General features: G+C 42.1%; 1 protein-coding gene across 1 annotated transcript; it reads right to left on the bottom strand.

The window, feature by feature from the left end:
• Nucleotides 1-5,344: 5,344 nt before the first annotated feature.
• On the bottom strand, nt 5,345-16,754 carry STC1 (stanniocalcin 1). Its single transcript, XM_004459515.5, has 4 exons — nt 16,412-16,754; nt 14,330-14,472; nt 13,896-14,107; nt 5,345-8,408 (listed from the first exon to the last, which is right to left on the bottom strand). The coding sequence occupies exons 1-4, from the start codon at nt 16,527-16,529 to the stop codon at nt 8,138-8,140; spliced, it is 744 nt and encodes a 247-aa protein (XP_004459572.1). The 5' UTR covers nt 16,530-16,754; the 3' UTR covers nt 5,345-8,137.
• Nucleotides 16,755-22,087: the final 5,333 nt, after the last annotated feature.

The raw sequence follows: 22,087 nt of genomic DNA, 5'->3' as shown, positions 1-22,087 counted from the left end.
TTTCCAGGCAGCACTGAGGGTTCTTTGAGCTTGAAGCTGACAAATTTTAAGCGACACCAAATCTTTTTGTGTTTATGATTTCCTTTTTTCTCCAGCAATCAAGTTGTAGTAGCTGAGAAGACATGCTCTAGGGTTGGCATTTTTCCAGTTGGTTGTGAGAAAAGATTGATGGGACAAGTGATTAAACATGGGTTCAAGACTGGGCTGAAAGGAGATGATAAAGGGAGAGGATTTGAAAGGTCAGGAGAAAGTAGCAGGATCAAGGGATGGGAGATCTGGGTAAAGTTAAAGAACTGTTGTAGAACAAATACATGGATGGGAAAGCTGCAAGGAAAGGAGGTTGAAGTCAGAGGGGTAGACTTTGAAATTAAGATTTCAGAATTGTATCACTTTCAGAAAAGGTAATATTGAACATATTTAATGACTGATATGAGATGGACAATGACTAATAAGAACTGACGCTAGCTGTAAACAACCAGTACAACCACACTGATGTGTACCTCCTGATTCCAAGATGTGGGATGGGATGGAAATAATTGTTATTGGAGTTGAGGAAAGATTGAGACTTTGGGCACTGGATGCATCATTCTTTGGGATATCGAATTTGCCCAGAATGATGATTTGACTTGGGAGTAAAAAGGGAAATCATGAGCCTGCACCAATATCATCAATAAATGGGAGGTTATTCCTGGATAATTTTGGGCTGGATAACAGTAATTTTGGGCTTGTTGTGGGGTGGGCTTAGCTGATATCTCAGGAATAAAGAGAGGAGGAAAGTGGCATAGTCAGGTGGCCTAAGTCTCAGTCAGAAGTTTTTAGGACAGGTACGGAATCATAGTCTGGAGGAACATTGGGGAAAAGAGACACACAGACCTCTCTTGCCAACCTTAAGATTGGGAAGAATAAGCAGCCATTTGGTAGGATTGCTTGGGGGCACTGTCCTTTGAGTAATCAGGTTTCAGTTAAGGCAAGAAATTGGAAAGGATATTTAAAAAAGAGGTTGAAGATATAGTAGAATCTGTTTATCCTAGAATGGGCAGAGTTTGGACTGAGGAGAGCAGCAGGAAATTTGACACAAGTAGTGGGAACATAAAGCAGTTTAGAAATATGTGGGTGGGGGAGGGGCAGTGGGGAGGAGTCTAGGTGATTGAAGAAGCTTATGTTGTGACTGGTGACTGAATGACCAGGACCTAGGGCTCGAAGGGATTAGCAGCTGCAAGTTTTCCAAATTATCAGTCCTAGCAATATCCTGATGGATAAGGAATGGAAGGAGAGAAGCTCAGGTAGGTGTGGAAGGAGTGAACCATGGCCTGGAGTGATTGTACTTCCAAGAAATCCCACGACAGGTGAACCAGCCATAATTGGAACTGGTTCCAGGACTTTGACCAGCTGTTGGAAACAACTATGGTCTCTGGAGGGACATATACTATATCTGCTTTTCCTGCAGCAGTGTACACCTGCAGTGTGACTTAATTATAGTAGAGTTGAGAATAGCATTCTATCCTCAACTGGAGGCCCAGATCCCTTAGTACACCAGGGAAACAAAGTACTTTTAATTGGCTGGTGGCATCTGAATTAGTGAGTTCCCAGCTTCTCATGTTACATGCTGCCTCCAGTTACAGTGTCCCCTTGCCAGTCCTGGCTATATGGGGTCACATCACAGACAAATTCCGCTGGTCACTCACCTTTAGGAGTTGCCTATAGAGGGGAAATTGTTTTTGACTGGGACTCCACTACTGCTGCTGCTGAGTAGCACATAGTTGCTTGATGGATAATTATTCATTAATTGTGCTTCAATTAGATATTTGCAAAACAGAACTATTAATATGTGCATTGTTCTTCAGATTTTGCAGTAGAGTGGTAGGGCAGGTGATACCTCATTCTGGCCCTTAAGTTATTTAGGCTAAACCATTCATCAGTGCCTTGGGAGTGCCATTCATGGTCGAGCTTGAGCATAGGGAAGAAGAACTGGCAAATTGAGGGGTATTACTAAAATAATTACCTGACAAAATAATGAAGGATACAAGGAAGCATGAGGTAGCTTGACTTGCAGGTGGTCACATACATTTTTTGTATCCCAGCTTTCTTGTATGATGATTTGCACACACCTAGCAAATGTCTAATACATATTTGTTAATGAGACCTTTGTTACTCAGGTTACCAGAACAAAGTAACAGCAAGAGTACACATTTATCAGGGTAGCACCAAGAAAGAAAAATAGTTATGTGGTGTTGTTATAAGCTGGAAGACTTGGCTATCCCAAAAGGCAAATGGAATTAGTTCCTCAACTCACCACTACTACATACCCTCCATTCTCTGGGATATATTGCTATTGTGTCTATGGCCCCAGCTTCCTACTGGAGGAAGACATGGATTAGTTGTTGGTGGGGGAAAGAATGCATTCATTCATTCATTCATTCATTCATTCATTCATTCATTCATTTCTCCACTCAGAAACATTTACTGTATGCCAACTCTGTGTTAAGCTCTGGGAATACAGAGATGACTAAGTCTCTCTGTCCTTGCAAGCCTTCTGCAGTGTAATTTGCTACATATTTAGTTTTGCTGGAGAAGGCTACACAGATGTCCTAGGCTTTCAGGGACAAGGAGTTTGGGGAAAAAATATTCATCAGAAAGGCTAATATTTATGTTACATTTGAAGATAATGAGGGAGGAAAGCTTACCTTGTCTTTGGGTGAAGGAGAAGTTGACATTAACAGAATCTAGGTCAGCGGTACTTAACAAGGGTTCTGTGAACTTGAATTGAAATTCAAAAACACGTTATTCTTGTGGGGACATGTTGGTGTGGGTGTGGCATATTTATTAAATACACTGTATAGTGTAGACTTAGTAAGGGGTCTGTGGTTTTCACCTGACTGGCAAAGGGGTCCATGGAGCAAAAAAGGTTAAGAACCCCTGCTCTATGGTGCATGCTAGAAAGCAGGGCCCAGATTGTGAGGGACTTAAATTTCAAGTCAAGATGCTTGCTTTTTGTCTTCTAGGCAGTGGGGAACTCCTAAGGAAAGGAAGTGAAGTTAACACTTGCATTTCAGCAACATCCCTGAGGGACTGTGTGGAGGTTTCCAGCTTTGAGGAAGGGATGCAGAAATGTTATAAGAGCTCAACCTTGTTACTCAAAGCATCCTCCTTGGAGTCACAGTATCAGCATCACCTGGGGAGACATTAGAAATGCAGAATCTTGGGCCCCACCCAGGCCTACTGAATTGTTTTGATAAGATTCCGAGGTGATTTGTATGTGCATTCAAGTCTGAGAAGCACTGATTTAGGAGCTATGATGATAGCTCCTAGGGGCTTTCAGGTACAGTCCGTAGACTCCATAGAAGGCTGCCCTGACCTTGTTTCCTTCACTTATGCCACAGACTCACAGCCACAGACAATACCATCCCATGGAAGTTTTAACTCCACTTTTGAAAGACTGATGGAGTTGGAAAATATTTTAAGTGTATTTTGATAATTTGAGCTATTTTATCCTTGTAAGTCATGGCTTTTCAAACATTTTAAAGTCATGGACCACTAACATGTGAATGTGTTCAGGGAGGACTACACAGGAGACTAGTAAATTGATGCCACTTTATTTCTTAAGCGTGGTGATGGGATCCAGGTGTTCATTATATTACACTTTGCCATTTTTGGTGTGTTGCAATATTTTGTAATTCAAATTCATAAAAATCTTGATTAAACAGTAATGTAAAGTGTTTTAAGTATAAGAGGAAGAAGATCGGGACAAGCACCTCAAGAGTCATGTTGGGGTGGGGTAGAATCTAAATGAAGGTGACAGCGTTAATATAAATTTTAAGTTACATTTTTTGAGTGTTCAATAAATACTATTTTATGGGTATTCTTATGTGCTTGACATTGTTTAAAGTGCCTTATATAAGACTTATTTAATTCTCAGAGTTCCTCTGGGAAGTTTTTATCCCTCTTTCATAGATGAGAAAACTAAGGTAAAAGTGGCCCAAGATCACAGAGATAGTCAAGGAATTAGCATTTGAACTACGTTTGCAGAAATCCTGGGCCATCACTCTACAGTATATTATATGGACCCTTTTCATAAACAGATATTAGCAAAGGGAGATACTGAAGGATAATCATCAAATAAATGTACTCTTTCCAGTTTAGAGTAAAGCAAATGCAATACATTTTTGGCCCTGGAATGACAGCCCTTGTGCTATTGGTTGGCTACTCTGTGCATATTCAACTAGGAAAAGGCAATTTAGAGCTAGAAAGCAATGATATTAAGAAAAACATCTCCACTTGAATTTAAAATGGGGGAAAATATTGACTATTTAAGAAACAAACTACATAAGGCCTCTCCGTGAGCAACTAAACCACAGAAGTCCCTCTTTTTCTGTGGCTGAATTCATAACCACTTTTCAAGACCCAGCTAAACATCATTCTACCACAAGTCCTTTCCCCCATTTTTCTTAGAGGGATGATCCCCTTCTTTTGCTCTCATTGCCTCTATTTGAGATGATAATAGCCATCATTTATGGAGTTTCTCTGTGTGTTTGTTGGACATGTTGTAAGCACTTCACTTATTTTATCTCCTTATACCAATCCTATGAGAGAGCTATCATTATCCTCATTTTGTAGAGGAAGAAACTGAGGTGCTGAGTGACCAAGTGTACTCTCTTGACAATACGGAACAGAACCAGAATTGAAATCCCAGAAGTCTGACCCAAAGGTGGATTACAAAGCGACTGTGTCCCTCATCACATGGATTCAATTGTCTTTTTTCCTTCTTCTGGCCCTTTCTAAATCACTCCTCAAAAATATTTAAAGTGTCCTGTGAGCTGGGCACCACTTTACTGCTGGGGACACAGCAGTGTCAAGGACAAGGACACCCCTTGCTAGAAAGGTGAAGTTTCTAGCCTAGACAAAGGATGGAGGGAAAGGTCTTCCAGAAAGTGGGAACAGCATAAACAAAGGCCTGGAAGGAAGAAAGAGAGCACAGTCCTCCCAGAAGTGCCTCTGTAGCAGAAGTGTAGAATTGTATAGTTAATTGGACAGGAGCAAAGATGAGCCTTGAATGTGGAGAACTGAGCGGTGCTCAGACAATAAAGGTTCTCCCAAACTTGTAAGGAGTTTTGCTTTCTTTGCATTTTCTTTTTCTTTTTTATTTATTTGTTTGAGAGGGTAATGGGAGCCACTAAAATGTTTTAAGGAAATTGGGAAAATGTTGACTTAAACTATGTTCATTTACATATTGGCAACTAAGTTGTGACTTTAAAGAAACTAATCAACTGGCATCTTCATGTTTAACAATTCTCATTCAAGAAATTTGTAAAGAATAACAATGAAAGACATTGGGGAGAAAAAACAATAAAACTTAACACTTTATTATTATAATTATTTATCTTAAAAGGAATTCACCAAAGGCTTCATATTATGCTATGGCATCTTTAATTATAAAAATAAGCAAATAAAATAACTTGCATCTGTCATTACCATGATATGTTTCATAACCTTTATATGCACATGGAGCTTAAAAATGTAATTTAACAATAAATAATGACATATACCAGATATGCTCACTGTTTATTCCAGTACTCAGCCGAAAAACCTAAATATCATTTAAATTATAAATACATAATGTAAATATAATGGCACAAAAATGTCTAAAGTGCAACCAAATCACAATAGAAGAATCATGCAAACTGGTCTAGGTCAGCCCCCAAATCACTCTGTGCAGCAAACATAAGACAAAGCTTTGGAAATTTGAGGGAGTGCAGGAAGGAGAAGATTGGCGAAAAGAGAAGCAAAAAACTAGCAACGTTGTGAGAACTGCTTCTTTCTGTATGTGTAGATATATGTATTACATATACATATATGAATATTGTTGTGGGAAGAAAAGGGGAGGGGGTACCATGGTTTGAAGAAGTCACAGCAAAAAAAGAGAATCTACTAGACTGAAGTAAGAGAATTTTGCTAGGAATACTCATGAACTACTTGTCGCATTGGGGTCCTGGCTTAGTGGATTTGTGAAATGGACATAACACACAAACTTTAGTAGCTTTTCTGGTTTGGAGAAGTCAGCCTTGCCTGGGGGTGGGGGGAGGAGGGGTAGAGAAGGGAGAGAGTCAACTTAGAATATGGTCTACCTGATTTCCAAGAGGCTAAGGCAGTGTCCATATGTTTAGGGACCCAGGGGTGGGACAGTTCTGAGTATAAAAATGCCCTTAACAATCTCATGTCCGCACGCTTGGAGGCTGGGTGGGAACAAAGGCAGCCATGTCTGTGCTGCTACTGCTGGGTCTGCTGCAATTGCTCTTGGTCCTTAAGCAGCGTGTTTACTGGTTTTAAAGGCTTTGTGGTAAAGTTGTATTGCTTTTTCATTTTTCTGGAGATGTGCCCTCCTTCCTCCCACCAGGGATCACTAGATTTGGTCAAATCTTGAGTTTAGCCTAGTGAGAGTCAAGCACCAATAGTTTCTACCTAAGCGAGTTTGGAGTGGCCCCATATGGTTCTACTTCTCCTCTCTCTTCCTCTCTCAACATTGACCTTTGGTGGGCAGTGACGCTCATAAGGGACTGTTGGGTTCAAGGACGGTGACCCTGAGAAACTACTGTTGTTCATAGACAGGTTAGTTGTTTGGCTTTGGTGGTTGCCATCTTGTAAACATCACGGCAGAAACAATCAAACCACCAGCTCTTTTTTTCCCCCTCCTGTTTTTTTGCAATCTTACAGAGATGGTCTAAGCTGCCAGGACTACTTTGGCAGGCAGCATGCTACAGGACAAAAAAGTAAGAGGAGTCTATTAAGGCTGGACAGCCCAGGGTTATTTATACCCCCTCAGCCCCAAGCACCCCCCAGCTAAAGGCCCAAAGGCTGATTGACTCATTCCTGATTGAATGAATGGGAAGTTTCCCACTCCATCATCATTTTGCCAGAGTACTGGGCAGTGAGTCAAGAACTGCCACTTCTGATGGTACAGGCCTTATCACACTGTAAGTGGTCCAAGCCCAAAGGGATGCTCTTTTTGATTCCTGTAATTCCCAGTTGGATGTGACAGAGCTGTTTCAGGATAGATCTAAGCCAAGAGTAGCCTCTGGGTTGAGGTGGGCTGGGAGATTAACATCTTACCTGGGGTCCTTCAGATAAACCTGTTGGTTTTTCTGATCTCATACAGGCCCATCTTAAGTTTTGATGTTAAGTAAAACTACTTCTACCCCCTTAGTTATAAAAAAAGGCCACAAGGAGCATTTATGTGGATATCTGGAAGTGAGATAGTTATTCCATTCCCAGGAAAAGAAAAATAAAGCTAAGTTACAAAACTAAATCTATATGCAATAAAGTTATTATTATATACTGCTTTGTTTAAGCAGAGTCCTCTGGAATTTATGTACAGTACATTAGTTTTCAGCTATTTATATTCCACAGTTAGACCTTAAGATTCTCTGGTTTTAAGACAATTGTTAAAGATATTTTTAAAGCTCTGAGCAGTTACAGTACATAAAGATGTTAGCTTTTTGTTTTTCATTAGATGCAAGAAGATGCAGGCTCAAAGTCTGGTTGGAGAGCCAGGCTTGAGCAATTTGGTAAATGTGTTGGAAAGGAAATTCGACAGTGGAGGATCAAGACCCTAAGACACTAGCTCATTAGAGATCAAGAATTCAAACATGACATTCATATTCGTCCATGGCCAGCACAGATTCATAACACGAATTCCATTGAACATCTTTATGAGCATTTAAGACATGCATTTAAATTAAGTTGTTTCTTATCAGCTAATTCTACTGGGGCAACAGTTCTAAAGGACTCCACATCTTCAAATTACAAGGACTTAGGAATTACATAAATGCTTTGAGTTTGAGGGTAGTTTGAGGTTTGACGGTGACTGGGGAAGGACATGGTAAGGGAAGGTGACAAAAGAGGGTACTTTCTCCTGAGGAGAGGCAGGAAGCTCACACAGAATCTCTTTGTGGGATTGCTGCCATTGCAGAATGTTGGGATATTGTTTAGAGAAGCCTAGTTTCATGCAATTTTCTTTAAGAGGGGATAGAAAATAGGAACTACTTAAAAAAAAAATAGAACCAGGCACAATACACTCAAAGTTGGTGTGCGAACACCCCTAAAATGATACTTGCTTGGTGAGGTCGTGACTGCCTCTCCCTTCTTACGCATCCTCACTGGAGGTGCGTTTTATGCGGGAGGGAGTGGTGCCCTCACCTCGGAGGTTCCTGAGGAGGACTTTCAGCTTCTGTGGCTCATTGGTGCGCCTCCTGTTGAAGTCGGCTTGTGTGTGTATCTGGGCACAGTGGTCTGCCTGCAGGATGTGGAAGAGGCTGGCCATGTTGGGCCCAATTTTCTCCATCAGGCTGTCTCTGATTGTGCTGACTGTGTCTTCGTCACATTCCAGTAGGCTTCGGACAAGCCTGTTATAGTATCTGCAGTGGGAAAGAAGAGAGCAGGCACCGTGGTCATTCGGGCAGTGCAGGCTCCAGGCAACACCAGTCCTGACCAAGACCATGTAAAGATAACTAGTTCCTCAGATGACGGGGAAGCTTGGTTCTTAGCCCATAGAGAGTGTCTTTTTGACTTGAGTGCCCCTCTGCTCCCTGGATTTACAATATAATACAAGATGGGTCTGTTTAGAACTCAGTAGATTTAGACTACAATCTGACTGTGATGTCTAAAATTTGTAGAAACAGGGAGTCCTAGAGCAAGAAGGGATGGAAGAGATCACTCTTTGACTAGCTCAACTCTCTCATTTTATAGAGAAGAAAGTAAGAAGGGAGAGCTGAAGTGACTTATCCAAGACCATATTTGGGGTTGGTCATAGAAGCAGGACCTGGTAAAATATAATGAGGCGAGCCAAACACTCCACACTTGTATTGATAGTTTTGCACACGAATTTGCAGCTACTCTTGATGCCTCTTTGTAACGTTCCTTTTTCTTAGCAGTGTGCATTCAGATATACATGCAGATGGGTGCATATTCGGTCTTAGCTTCCATTTTCAAAAGTGGGCCCATGTCTCCTGTCTCATGCATTTTTCGTTCTAAATCTAAAGTCTGTATAGTACATACAGCCAACCTTGACAAATGCTATTGACTGGCCACATTTTCATTCTTCCTCCCAGGGTGTATTGTAGTGATAAGGCAAATGCTAGGTAATGGTGATGATTGAATGGAAATATTGGTGTTCCTAAGGGTTCAGTTTCAGTGGCTCCCTGAAGCCATCTCCCACTGTTCTGGCTTTTGCGAACTTTTCCTTTTTTGGACTTCTTATAAACACTGGGCTAACATCACACAGGTTAGCATGTGATAGTCTAGTAATCAATCTATGAGTTTAGTTGGGTTTCCTCTATAGACTGTAAACTCCTTGAAGGTAGAATTTGCATCTTTATTTCCTTGTATACCTCACGGCATAGTGTCATAGCACTACATTGTCCACTCACTGTAGATTTTTGTTGATTTATGATGTGGCCACTGAGGACATGGGTTTTTAAAAATATGATTCTCTCCAATAAGTCACAATTTCCAGAAGAAAGATCATCTGTAGGTATAATGAATTTTAGCAATCACAAAACAAAACAAAAACCTTGTGTTTGGTAGAAGTTACCTTCATTTTTACACAACTAAGTGAAGTGTTATGGCTCAGTGTTATGGCTGTCTAATATTTATAGCATATAAGTTGTTTGTCCTGTTCTGTAGGAAGACAGTTCTGGCATTTTCCAATTTGGGTAGGGATGCTTTTGCTCCATTTTGAGGTGGCTGTTGTCAAAATCCGTTAGTTCTGCAATCACTAATAAGAGATTCTCCAGATGATAGGGACCCTTTTCTCAGAGGAACCTAGGGATCTTTGGGGCCATAGGATCTTCTGTGAAAAGAACCCTCTTTATTTTTAACTCACCTCACAAAGCACAGAATCAAATATCTTTCCAGAATAATTTAACCCCCATGAGAGTCCTTTCAAGGAGCTATGGTAAATAGAGTGGAATGTGGGTAATGAAGCAAAACAGTGACCTTTCTGTCAGTGAGCAGAATGAAGTTGGGGCTGAAAGAAAAGTGCTGTGTCTGGGTTGCTCAAGGGTGGATTATATCCAGTTGTTGTTAAAATTGGGATTCTCTGGCAGAGAAGAACATTTTCCAACCCTCTGGAATTATAAAGTACATGAGTCAAAGCAGGTCTCACTTGGATGGGGAAATGGGGACAAAATTGGTTTTGGAAAAACTGAGATAAATGACTTTGTAGCAATAGCTGTAGCCACTTACACACCCACACAGGTCCTCAGGCATCTCCCGTCTTGGGCTCTGCTAGGATTTGGATTCCATGGATCTTTGTGTCTATATCAGAAGACGATTGTGCTAAGAAGATGAGGTTTAAGACACCCCTTCCCTCACATAAGGACTTTATAACTTAGAGGTTAACCCTTCCACTTCTAGAAAGAACAGCATACCAGACAAGCCTCCAGATGTACTGGAAAATATGGTCTTTCTTCAGGTACCAAGATTGAAAGCTCTTGTCTGGATGAGGAAGTCTAACTCCATTAAGGAAACTAAGCTTCTGTAGTTTATCTTGCCTCTTTCAGGCTAGATGTTTCCCTCTCTTTCCACTTTGTCAGCATGCCTGCTCTCTCTCTATCTCTCTCTCCCTGAGCACTCCTATCTTTACCCTTACTTTCTCTGCTGGCCCACCTATAACACCTAATCTTGGTGTTTCCTGATGATGAACCTTGCCAGCCTGACTGTTCTTAGTGACCTCCTAAAATCTATCCTTACCTGTTTCCTTCATTGAGCTTTGTTCAGTCAAGAAGGGCAGGTAAGAGAACTCTTTGGAATAGGGAAAAAAGCCCATGGGTTTATTGGTAGCTCCTCAAAACCTGGAAACCTTATCAATGCAGTTTTTCAGAGGGAGCAATAGTAATCCTGTGCCTCTCCATTCAGGGCTGAATTGTGGCATTTACCTCTGGGATTGTGTTGGTGAATGAGACAGATCTTTCATATAAGTCACTAGTGAAATAGACTATTTAAGGAATTGTGTTTTTAGCAAAATTGACTTAGCAATGATCACATATTTATTGAGCACTTTTTGTACCAAGTCCTGTTGTTACTATAGCTATTGGTGAGATGGGTTTTCTCTTTTAGGAGAGAATGAAAATAAACTTAATTGCTGATTACCATAGTACACATGCAAGAAAGGTTAGAACTATTTAAGATGATCCTCCATCTTTACAGGGGAGAAGGGAAGGAGATGTGTTGCAAAGGCTGGGTGGGCAATGTGTTCTGATCTGCCAGCCTCAAGGGACTTTTCTAGGCATGTTTCCTTCTTCCTACTTTGAAAATTCCATCACTGACTTTTTTCTTGGTAAAGAATACGATCAGATATTCTCCATAGCTACTGTTTCAGCCATGCTTACCCAAATACACACACACACTGCCTAGGAACATTCTGTGTGAGGGTTTATAAATAGTCCTTTGTTTCCCTTGATCAATATTATTCTTCTGTTTCCTGTTCCCAATCCATGCCCTAGAGAGTTGGAAGCTTTGTCAGTTTTCCCACTCTGAATCTGGGTTGGTCTAAGTACTTCCCAACCCTCACCTAATTGCCCTGCCTGTCTGATCACTTGTGCCTCTTTCCCTTAAGACTGAAAGTAGAGTTTGCAAATTCAGCCAGAGGGACATTCAAGCCCTCCTTTCTCTTCCAGGGGCCCGTCTCTCATGGAAAACTTCCCTGTTCTGGCTCCTGGTCCTCTCACAGGATTTTATATTCTCCCAGGCCCAAATTCCATGTTAGATAAGTCACAGGAAGGTGGAATGAACCTGTAACTACTTCCTTTCACAGTTCTGTGCCAATTGGCACCAACTTAGCGTGTGTCTATGGTGGGACAGAGGCTGGGAAAGCAGGATGTTTCAGAAGGGTGAGGAGCTTAAATAGAGCAGATCGTGCCTGGCGTGGAACCGGAAATCTCTACAGTTCTGAAAAGGAATAGTATTAGCCAGTTGAAGTGAAATAATTGGAGAAAGGTAAGAATTGCATGGAAGATTCTGGTCTTCAAGGGCTGATCATTTCCCCCACCTCCACTGCCCTTTCTAATAAGATGAAAGAGGGAGATAGCAAGACTTTCTCTGTGACCATTTGCTAAAAGATGGTGAGAACAAGGGACCTATTAAAATGGGAAATGGCCTGGTTAAAAATTCTTTTACTAGTTTCTTCTTAGATAATTTGGGATCACCAATCTGGAGTCTGTACCATCATTTTTATAAGACCTCTCCCTTCATAATGGAAGGTGCTACTTCAGGTGAAACAGGGAGATTAGTATTGACTCAAATTAAATTACATGTCATATTATAGATCACAGATTATCACAAAATCCTTCAAGATCTCAATTGTGTAATCATGGCTTTGCTAGCAACCCTATCCCAACCCCATCTCAAAGTATATACAAGCATATACTTTGCCCCTAGCCCCTGTCTGACTAAAAGAGTTCTTTATTTCTTTTCTTTATGATGGAGGGAGTCTATCAGGTCTCTCTTTCTCTGTTTTCTTTCAAATGCTTCAAGAATCTTCCTAGTAGAATTAAAAAAAAACCAAGGTCAATATAAAGAGACAGATCATTTGAGAGAAATGGTGGATTTCTCAAAACGAAGCCTGTTTTGAGAAAACTGGTTAGGATCCATCATAAAATAAAGTCACATCCAAGGAATAGACAAATACTTTCTACAAATTAGGATGCAGTTCTGAAGAGCACTGAGCTGCAGTTATGGGTGGTTAAGAGTGAATCAGAAATTGTGCAAAGATTTTATGTCAGGGGCCTTAATCTTCCCCCAAGGAGCCAATTTTGCCATCTCTCTGTTGTATATATGTTTGTAACGAAGTCACCTATAAGCTCCAGAGGGACTTGGCCTTTGCCTACTATGTGTAGGAGGGTGGCAACAGCAGGCTAGGAATTGAATCAGTATACCTGTGGTCACTTTCACAGAGTAATGTGTATAAGACTGACCATCAGGACTATATATGGATATGCTTGAAAAGTTAGAGTCATAGAATCTTTGAGCTGGGATTTGAGTTTTGGGTTGTGGGGCATCATGGTAAGTTTGGGGAGGTTGAACATGACCAGCCTGCATGGCCCCTGCCACACTCCCACCCAGTCAGGATCGTTCTTAACTGAATCACAGATGGGAAAGCCTGGGCATGGGATGAGGATTGCCAGGTAGGCATTCAATCCTGGCTGGTAAGGACAGTGAACCAGAGGCAGACAAATGCATGATGCTCAAATAGTACTAATGCAGTCATACTTAGAATCCTAAGATGAGAGTCTGAGCTGGGCAGTCACCAGAAATCACTTCAGAAAACCTTGGAATAGAGGAATGGAATAACATAAGGCCTGGGAGGGAACATGGGATTCATTAAGTATAGCCATTTTACTTTTCACACAGGAAATCTGAGTTCTAGGGAAGTGTGATGGCTTGCCCTTTGAAATACCTGATGTATCTAGGGGCTGATTCTGAATAACGCAGATTTTAAAGTCTGCATTATGACATTTTGACCAGAGTTTTTGTAATGGCCAATTGTACTGCTGCATAGTCAAGATTTCAGCCTAATTCGAGGTCTCAAAAGCTTGTTTCCAGAAACTTCATAATTCCCTTCAGGCTTATGGCAAGAAACAGGCAATGAAATATACCTAGTGATGCTGTTGCTGCAGCTTTCTATTAGGTGCATGGAAAGACTTTTCCTATAACAGTGAAAAAAAATCCAGGTTGCATAAACTGTCACAACAAATCACAAACATATTTTTTTTTTCTCCAAAAGCTGGGAAGAGTGCAAGCTGAAATAAGAGTGTGATTGTGGCAATTTAGCCCCTCTTTCCTGTCTGGCTCTACCAGCCAACCCCTTCATGCCCCAATTGCAAAAAAGTGGACTCGTTTCATACCTGTTGGAGAAGTGATTGGGAAGCTGGACGACTTCAGTGATGGCTTCGGGGTTCCTCTTGGCAATGCTGCACATGTTCAGCTTTTTGTAGCACTCCTCCTGCACCTCAGCAATCATCTTCTGAAAAGTGGAGCACCTCCGGATGGCCAGGAAAACCTTGGCGGTAACCCCGTTGGCGATGCACTTTAAGCTCTCTTTGACAAATGCTTTTCCCTGCCAAGGAAGGGATGAGTGGAAAAGCTTTAGCTTGACCTGACAAGAGAGGATAGGGCATACAAAAGGAGGAACTTCCGGGGATTCATGTGTTGTAGATGGGAATTTAGAGTGAGGAGTTTGAGAAGCAGAGCTTGTTTCTTAAAAGACTGGTTCATAAGAACCTCTAACACAGGGTTAAAGACAAGCAGCAAGCAGGAGCAGGGGTCAAGGTCTTATTACCTGAGTGTCAAATTTAGCAGCGCTGTACAAGAAGGATTTACAGATGTCGTACATCCCATCTGTGTCACAGGTGGAGTTTTCCAGGCATGCAAAAGCCCCACAGCCAACCTGCAGAGCACTGTTGAGGCAGCGAACCACTTCAGCTGGAAGAGACAAATCCATCCAATCTAGGTCAAAGCAGTGGGATCACATAGGGGCAGAAGCTAAATTCAAGGACAGGGGTCAGAAAAACTTATTCTAGAAATCTAGGATGGGGCCAGGAGAGGAGCTCATTCAATACGGAGCATGGGGGTGAGGAGAAAAGGGGACAGCAGGCCCCTTTTGCCTTTTATTGCCAGGGCACATGAAGGAGAGGGAATGAGTTTTGCCTCTGAGACACATTCCCTCCATCTCACCATTCCACGCAATTCTGGTGGCTGGAGAAGAAAGATTGGAGTTCATGGAATGCCTTTAAGCAGCTCTGTAGAATCAAAAGTCATCCCTTGAAACTGAAGCATCAGGTTTAGGAGGTGGGAGGGCTAGGGAAACCATCTGCCTTCTGAAAACGTGCTCTAGAGAAAGGAGGATGGAAATTGCCGGGAATCCACTTGGGGGCATTTAACTTACCTTCGTATTGGCAGTAAGGAACTTGATCTGCTCATGTTTCATCGCAACCGCCCACTATAGGACAGTGCTTGGAGCTATGTATAATCTCTCATATCTTTTTTTTTTTAAGAGAAACACAGGTGTGGTATAAAAAGGCCAAACCACCCCTTGTGCAAGACTGGAAGAAAACCGCCAAAGACTTGCATGAGGCTTTCTACATTCTGGATAAGATCTCCCATAAAAGTAATTTCTCTCCTGCAGAAGGGGGGTGTTCTGGCAGGCAACTCGGCAAGAAATGATCTGCAGCCTTCATATCATAGGATTCTCCTCTGAGATCAAAAGCATGGTTCAATGAGGCTTCCCCACCCCCTCCCACCTCCCGCAGCCCCAGGGATGTTACAAGTCATTTCCCTAATTATATATTTCCACGGGTTCAAATTATAACTTTGCTTTAAGCAGTTTTAATATGCATTAGGGCTGCTATTGTTTTAGGCAAGCTCGAATTGTGAATCACAGCATCTCTATAGCAACTAAGTACAAAAGGAAGTGAAGCAAATGCCCTCCTCTCGGCAGGGACCTGCGCTCTTCCAAGGGGAGCGGCGCCGTTTGCAGCATTTTGACACCTGCGATCCCATCTTTGCTGACAGTTGGGGGAGAGAGGACAGTAATGGAAGAGGAGCAAGTGGGGCAAGAGAAGTCAAAAGGCAGAAGTGTCAATGCCGTCTTCCTAACACGACTCTTTTTTTTTTTTTTTTTTTACAGGCCAATATAATACACAATTAGCTGCCCCAGGAGACAGGACTGAAGTGAGACTCTCCCTTGGAAAAACAGCTGCTACATTTAACAAATACTCTTTTTTTTCAAGGGGCTCTCTGACTATTGGCTGCACCAGTTATTGAATGGAGCCTGAACGCAGGCAGGGAGAGAAGGAACAGGGGTGGTGGTTGGGGAGGAGGGTGGGGAGAGCTGGGGTGGGGGGTGTATAGAGTTTTCTCTGGGTCCTCCCTAGATTTGTCTAGAGGTTCTGTAAGTCAGTCTGCAGATGAGCTTTTCTGTGTATTGTTTGAAGAGGCAAGGATGTCAAGTTATAGGATCTTAAGGCGGATGGAAGAGGGGCAGCACCAGACAAGCCTTGTCTCAAGACCTAAGATCAGCTTCTGGAAAGTATAGAGAGCGCCTCGAAGCATGCCAGCATTCAAGCCTTTCCCCGCCCCCTCCCCCCGCAAGAGGGTACGTGCCAGATTTCAGGCAATCAGGCTAGGCTTATGCAATGAAATACGCTCAGCAGAGCGCCCAGCTTCTTCGTTAGTTGCATGCAATTTATTAAACAAAGGGGCTCCACTTCCTAAGGCTATTAGATTACACTAGCAGTTTATTGCCATCAGGCATGAAGCACATTTATTATCAAGATCAGCCGTCACAGACACAGTTGCAAAAGCGAGAGGCAAATGAGGACAGCTCTTTGGGGGAGAAACCGGTCCTGGGTTTGCTGCTTACCTGAGTTCTGAGCTGCCGCCCGGGATTTCCTGGGGTTCATAGAATCATTCTGCTCTGCCTCATGCGTTGCAGAAACACTGATCACCAGCACCAGAAGCACTGCTGAGTTTTGGAGCATTCTCTGAGAAGTTTCCGCTAAGTTGTTGGTTTTTTTTTTTTTTTTTCCTCCCCCCCTTTCCTCTTTCCCTCTCCCGGCTTGAGTGAAGATGTGGATCTGGATACACTGAAGGTTTAGGTGCGGATTTGATGAGGATTTGTCTGCTGCTGCTGTGGCTGCTCCTGCTGACGCTTCCGCTGCTGCTGCTGCAGTCGCTGCTTCTTGCACCTCTGGCTTTTACAAACTGGGGGCCCAAGAGCTGCACCCAGGGATTTTATAGCCGTTCTTATCGGTCCTCTGGATCAGGGACCAATCAGGTCTTTTAACTGGTCTGGCTAACCAATAGGAGGGCACACTCATTCAGCTGGAGCTTTTTGACTTCTTAGAAATATTTTCCAGCAAATTAAAAGTACCTGCTGCCAACGTCTAATGTGTGTGTGTGTGAGTGTATGTGCACAAATGTATGAAAACACTATTTTCACAGAATTATAAGGGATAACTTTGTATTGATCAAACTAAAAGGGAAATCTTTTGAACTTCTCTCCAGGGTGCTTTTTGAAATACTTGCATCTTTTTCATGAGCTAGTTGGGGGGAATGAGTATCATGGGCAAGCTGGGGAGACCTCTTTGGATTCTAATTTAACCTTTAATCTATTTACAGCAGCTTAACTCTAATTTAACAGCATTTAACTCTAATTTAACTCTAATTAGAAGATGTACCATCTTCTCTGCTTGTACAGGTTCACAGATGGAGGATGCATTTTTGTTGTATGTGGGCATCTTGAGTTCTCACGTATATGAGCCTTTGAGGAAGCATATAGATGAGTGGAAGAGCCTGAGATATGACAGCTCTAAGCTGTAGCCCCAGTTCTACTGATTAGCCCTATGACCCTGGTCAAGTCCTTTCACTTTGCTGTGCCTGTTTTCTAATCTGTAAATTGCCATAGTTGGATTCTAGCATTCATCACACTTCTAGAACTCTGTGATTCTCTAATAATATAAATGAAACTTGACTCCATCTCTTTGGTCCCTGGCAGAATGGGAAACTCCAGGAGTGTCCGTTTTCATAGGTACACACATGCACACATACACACACCATACTCAACAGGGAGATATCATGACTGCCTCAGAATGAATAAACAGAAAATTCAAGCCCAGCAACTTCCTAATCATGTTGAAACAATAAGCCGGCCAAAGCAAGACTAAGTCTGCTGGGTAAACCAGTTCATTTCTTGGAGGGGAGTGGGTGGGAAGGACTGGAAGAAGGGGTAGGGAATGACTAGAAAGTGTAGGAGAGAAGACTGAGAAGTTCTAGACTTAATGGGAGAAATAACAATGGAATCACAAAGCATGCCTAGTATTTTCTTCCAAGTGGGCTGTAAGTATCACTGAGACTTGTCTCTAACTTATGAAGGAAAACTAAAGATCCAGGAGAGGTCTTCTCAGGTGAACACTAAGGGCTGGGGTAAGGTGAAGGGATTAAGGAATAAACCTATAAAACTTTTCTGGAGGTAAATGAGAAAGGGCCATTGGTGAGATGTACAGTCAGGGGCAGCATGAGCTGCAAAAGAATGAACCAGTGGCTTCAGTTGAAATCCTAACATCTTCAAATGAAAATTGAATATGAAGAGTGCCAAGTCTATGAACTGCAAATCAAACCGATAATCAACTCTATTGGGGGAGGGGGGAGTGGCCTTGCTGGATGATTATAGTTCCCCATGCAAAAAAGAGTGGTTTGGAGAGCATGAACATTTACTCTGTTGGAAAAGGTGACAGAGAGAATAAAGGGTAAAGGAAAGAAAGGGAATTTTCAGATTTCCATCAGATAGCAAATGCATTTCAGCTGAGACCAACTGACAGTGGCAGTATTTCTTGAGTATCTGGTTTGTGGCTTCTACTGTGCTGCATTCTGGGAAATGAGTGGGAGAGGGTAAAAAGGGAGAGATGTGGAAGAAAAGTGAAGATTATTGTCTTTGAGGAACTTGTAGTCAAGGTGGGAAAATGGCCAACCTCAGCCATTCTTCCTTAAGGCATAGGATGTCAGGACCTTGAATAGTCAGCATTGACTAGAGATGTGAAGAAGACTCCATAAAGAATCTACAAGGAAGTAGCTGTGGGAAAAAAACAAGTCAATGTTAGGGTTTTTTAAGAATTTAGAAAAAAAGTTGTAATATTTCATTTTTTAAAGTTTGCAGATTCTGAAGAATCTCTAAGGTTTTTTATTGCTTTCAGCAGGAGTGTTAGATGTGTGGTAATGAAATAGGGTAGGTCAGTGTTCTTTTTCAGGAGGGAAAGAAGAGGATGGATGCATATTCTTGCTGAGGACCTTGATTTCTGTTCTTTAATATTCTCTACCTCCTTAGCCATTTCCCTTTTGCTAAAGGCAGAGTTGTTTGCTTTTCTTGTATTTACCTTGTGTTCGCCTACTGGCCTCATGGGGTAAGATGTTGGATTTACCTTCCAAAATCTACATTCTTTGGCCTAGTCCCTGGTGCTTCCATCAGAAAATGATATCATACAGGTGTCAGGATATGTTTTGTGTTTTTTGTTGATGTTGATTTATTCCTCCTTGTTTTGCTAATTTACTGTCATGTGGCAGGAGGTTCATTGTTAGGTGTGCAAAGCCTCTACAATGACAGGCAAACTGTCATTTGAAGAAACCCAACAGTGGCCAGCTACGCTGATCTGAATAAATTAGTATGAATGTCAATACATTTGAGAATATCAAAATAAGGAGCTGAAATCTAAGAGGAAATCTCTGCTGTCAGGGCTTCTTCACAAGTGTCCTTGATGGGAGGACATCTGAAGGTCTATGATCACTGTGCTGTTGCCTGGGAATTTGATATAGCCATAATAGAAGAATTTTAGGAACTCTGGACAAGATGTGTGGTTCCTTTGTAACTTCTCTTGGGAACATGGGAGAATATAAAGGAGTCAGAATATTAGACTCTGGAATTCTGACTTTATCCTGTCAGCACTAGGGAGTTTTTCACAGTTTTGAGTAGGAGTTACTAAACCATGTGTTTTGATTAGACTCATGATGGTTTGGACTTAGAAGAGAATGGAGGCTCTAATACCAGTTAATAATGTCAGTTTGTGGGGATGAGGTCCTGACAGAGTTGGTGGCAGTAGGAGAGCAAAGGAGATAAATGTGGGAGGTATTGAAAATAAAATGGAAATCAGTCAATCAACCTGAGAACTTTATTGAACAAAAACTTTCCTTCCAATTGAATGATAGTGGAGATAATGTACATTGGGACTTTTCCTGCCTTATTTATAGTTATGATTTTTAGTTGGCAGGAACTAGGTAGCATCTGTATTAGGCAGGCATTTTCTGGAATACTGTTGAGGTAGTAGAATTACCTAACAAGAGAACTTGTCTGTACTTCAGGACTTGCCAAGTGAGTTTGGAGGTGCCTCTAGATATAGTGGGTGGGGCAGGTGGGGAGGGGGTGACTTAGCCATTACCCCTGAGCAGGGAAAGTGCTAAGAAGTATGTGGGGAAAGCTGCCAACACCCAAGACTGGGCAATGATGCCCTGGATGGGCCCGTGCAAGCCTGGCGTGAGTTCAGTGAGAAGATTAAGCCAAAAAAATCTCTGGGCTTTGTTGGATTTAGTTAGCTTAGAGCTGCGAAGTGAATGGCTCTTTGCCATTTTGGTGAGAGTGGCCCTGAGAACACCTCGATGGCTTCTTGGTAATTGTTGTTTTGTTTTTTGTTAAGAGAGTGGAAAATCCACGAAGGTAGGTTTGACACAGAAAGTGATGCTGAACAGTGTTTCTTCTTTGGGAATTCTAAGCTTGACTGCACTGTGGATGGTTGAGTCATGCTTCCTCACCTCATGGAAAAGTAGGAAGAGGAGGAAAAGAAAGAGGAGGAGAAAAGAAATTCTTTCATCCTTTTTCGAGGGAACCAGGTTTTTTGTGTGGATGTTCCTGAATTTTTGAGTGAATCTGTGCCTCTTTGTCTTTGACTGCTTTAAACTCTACCAAAGAAAGAAGTGAGAAAATATATGAAGATGGCACTCCTCCCCCACACTGGTTTATGTTGGGATACTATGTGCTTGGCACTAGGTTAGGCATTTGGTAGATGCAGAGAATGGTTGACTTTTTCCTGTGCTCCATGAATTCACAAACTAGTTCTTAAAGAAAGAATGCTGTATTTGAGGAAGAATATCTGTTTTCTGGAAACATAATGCAGCAATAGGTTGACATGAGTTTCCAGGTTAGATTAAATTAACATTTACTAGGTGTCTATTCACTCTATGGCATGCATTGCTGCAGGTGCTTTCTTATCCCTTATCTGTGGGGAAAACAAGGCTTTCTTTCCATAAAAGGAAATTGGGACCCAGAGAAAATGGCTTCCCCACATTCATAGAGTAGATGGTGGAGTTAGTCCTGAGTTTTGCTCATGATGAAAGTGGCTCGTGGTTCTTCAGTCATGCGACCACCATCATGGGAGAGGTGGGTTGCATGGGGGGGTAAGGAAATAGGCTGGCCTAACATGCTTAAACCGAACAGGCAAGTTGAAATGAGCCTCTAGTCCTGTAAACACCTACTTCTCATTCCTTCACTTTAGGTCAGGGAGGACAGGTTCACAGCGCTCTTGCTGCCTGGAAATCTGCAGAGTGTCATGCGACGCTTCTGAAGTATGAAGAGGATTTGTCTGTCATGGATTCTGTCATTAAAAATAGCACTTTGGAAGACTTAAAATGAAATTACTTTATTGAGACACATGAGGGCGCTCGAACAAACCAACACTAAGAAGATGTTGCCTTCAAAAAAAAAGTTGTGAATTCTGGTTATTTTAGGTTGGCCCATGTTTCAGGCCCTCAAGATGTGTTGTAGGGGATAATATATGATTGCTGTCTACAAACACACCTGACTTAGCAGGTAGCTTTCGGATTAGTGTGGTTTTATGTATTTGGAAGTTTTACCAAAGTACTGAGTTTCTCATTCTATTGCTAGCTTGTAAGAAAATAGGTTGCAGACAAAGTTTCTTAATTATTCTGCTTAGTGCTGAGGGGAAGGAAAAAATCTGTACTTGGATTGTTCAGGGCAGATAAGAGGAACATCAAAACTTTTTTCTGTGTGTGTGCAAACCCTGGTTTTACTGGTCTGATTTGTTAAGTCTCCTGCTCAGAGAACCAAAGGGCCAGCTACTGGTGAGTGGCTTTTTTTTTTTTTTTTTTTTAAGATTTATTTATTTATGTATTTATTTCTCTTCTCTTCACCCCTCAGCCTGGTTGTCTGTTTTCTGTGTCTATTTGCTACGTCTTCTTTGTCTGCGTCTGTTGTTGTCAGCGGCACGGGAATCTGTGTTTCATTTTGTTGCATCATCTTGTGTCAGCTCTCCGTGTGTGCGGTGCCATTCTTAGGCAGGCTGCACTTTCTTTCGCGCTGGGTGGCTCTCCTTACGGGGTGCACTCTTTGCACGTGGGGTTACCCTACGCGGGGGACACCCCTGCATGGCAGGGCACTCCTTGTGCATATCAGCTCTGCATGTGGGCCAGCTCCACAAGGGTCCAGGAGGCCTGGGGTTTGAACCATGGACCTTCCATGTGGTGGACGGACACCCTA

Source organism: Dasypus novemcinctus, chromosome 25 (genome assembly GCF_030445035.2).
Source record: "Dasypus novemcinctus isolate mDasNov1 chromosome 25, mDasNov1.1.hap2, whole genome shotgun sequence".
Classification (NCBI taxonomy): Eukaryota; Metazoa; Chordata; class Mammalia; order Cingulata; family Dasypodidae; genus Dasypus; species Dasypus novemcinctus.
This window is presented reverse-complemented; position numbering and strand designations above follow the sequence as displayed.

Excerpts from the sequence above, each read along its gene's own strand:
- STC1 (XM_004459515.5), bottom strand. The coding sequence starts at position 16,529 with ATGCTCCAAAACTCAGCAGTGCTTCTGGTGCTGGTGATCAGTGTTTCT. Across the intron at positions 14,473-16,411 it reads GGCGGCAGCTCAGAACTCAG|CTGAAGTGGTTCGCTGCCTC; the intron begins GTAAGCAGCAAA and ends TGTCTCTTCCAG. Across the intron at positions 14,108-14,329 it reads CTGCTAAATTTGACACTCAG|GGAAAAGCATTTGTCAAAGA; the intron begins GTAATAAGACCT and ends CTTCCTTGGCAG.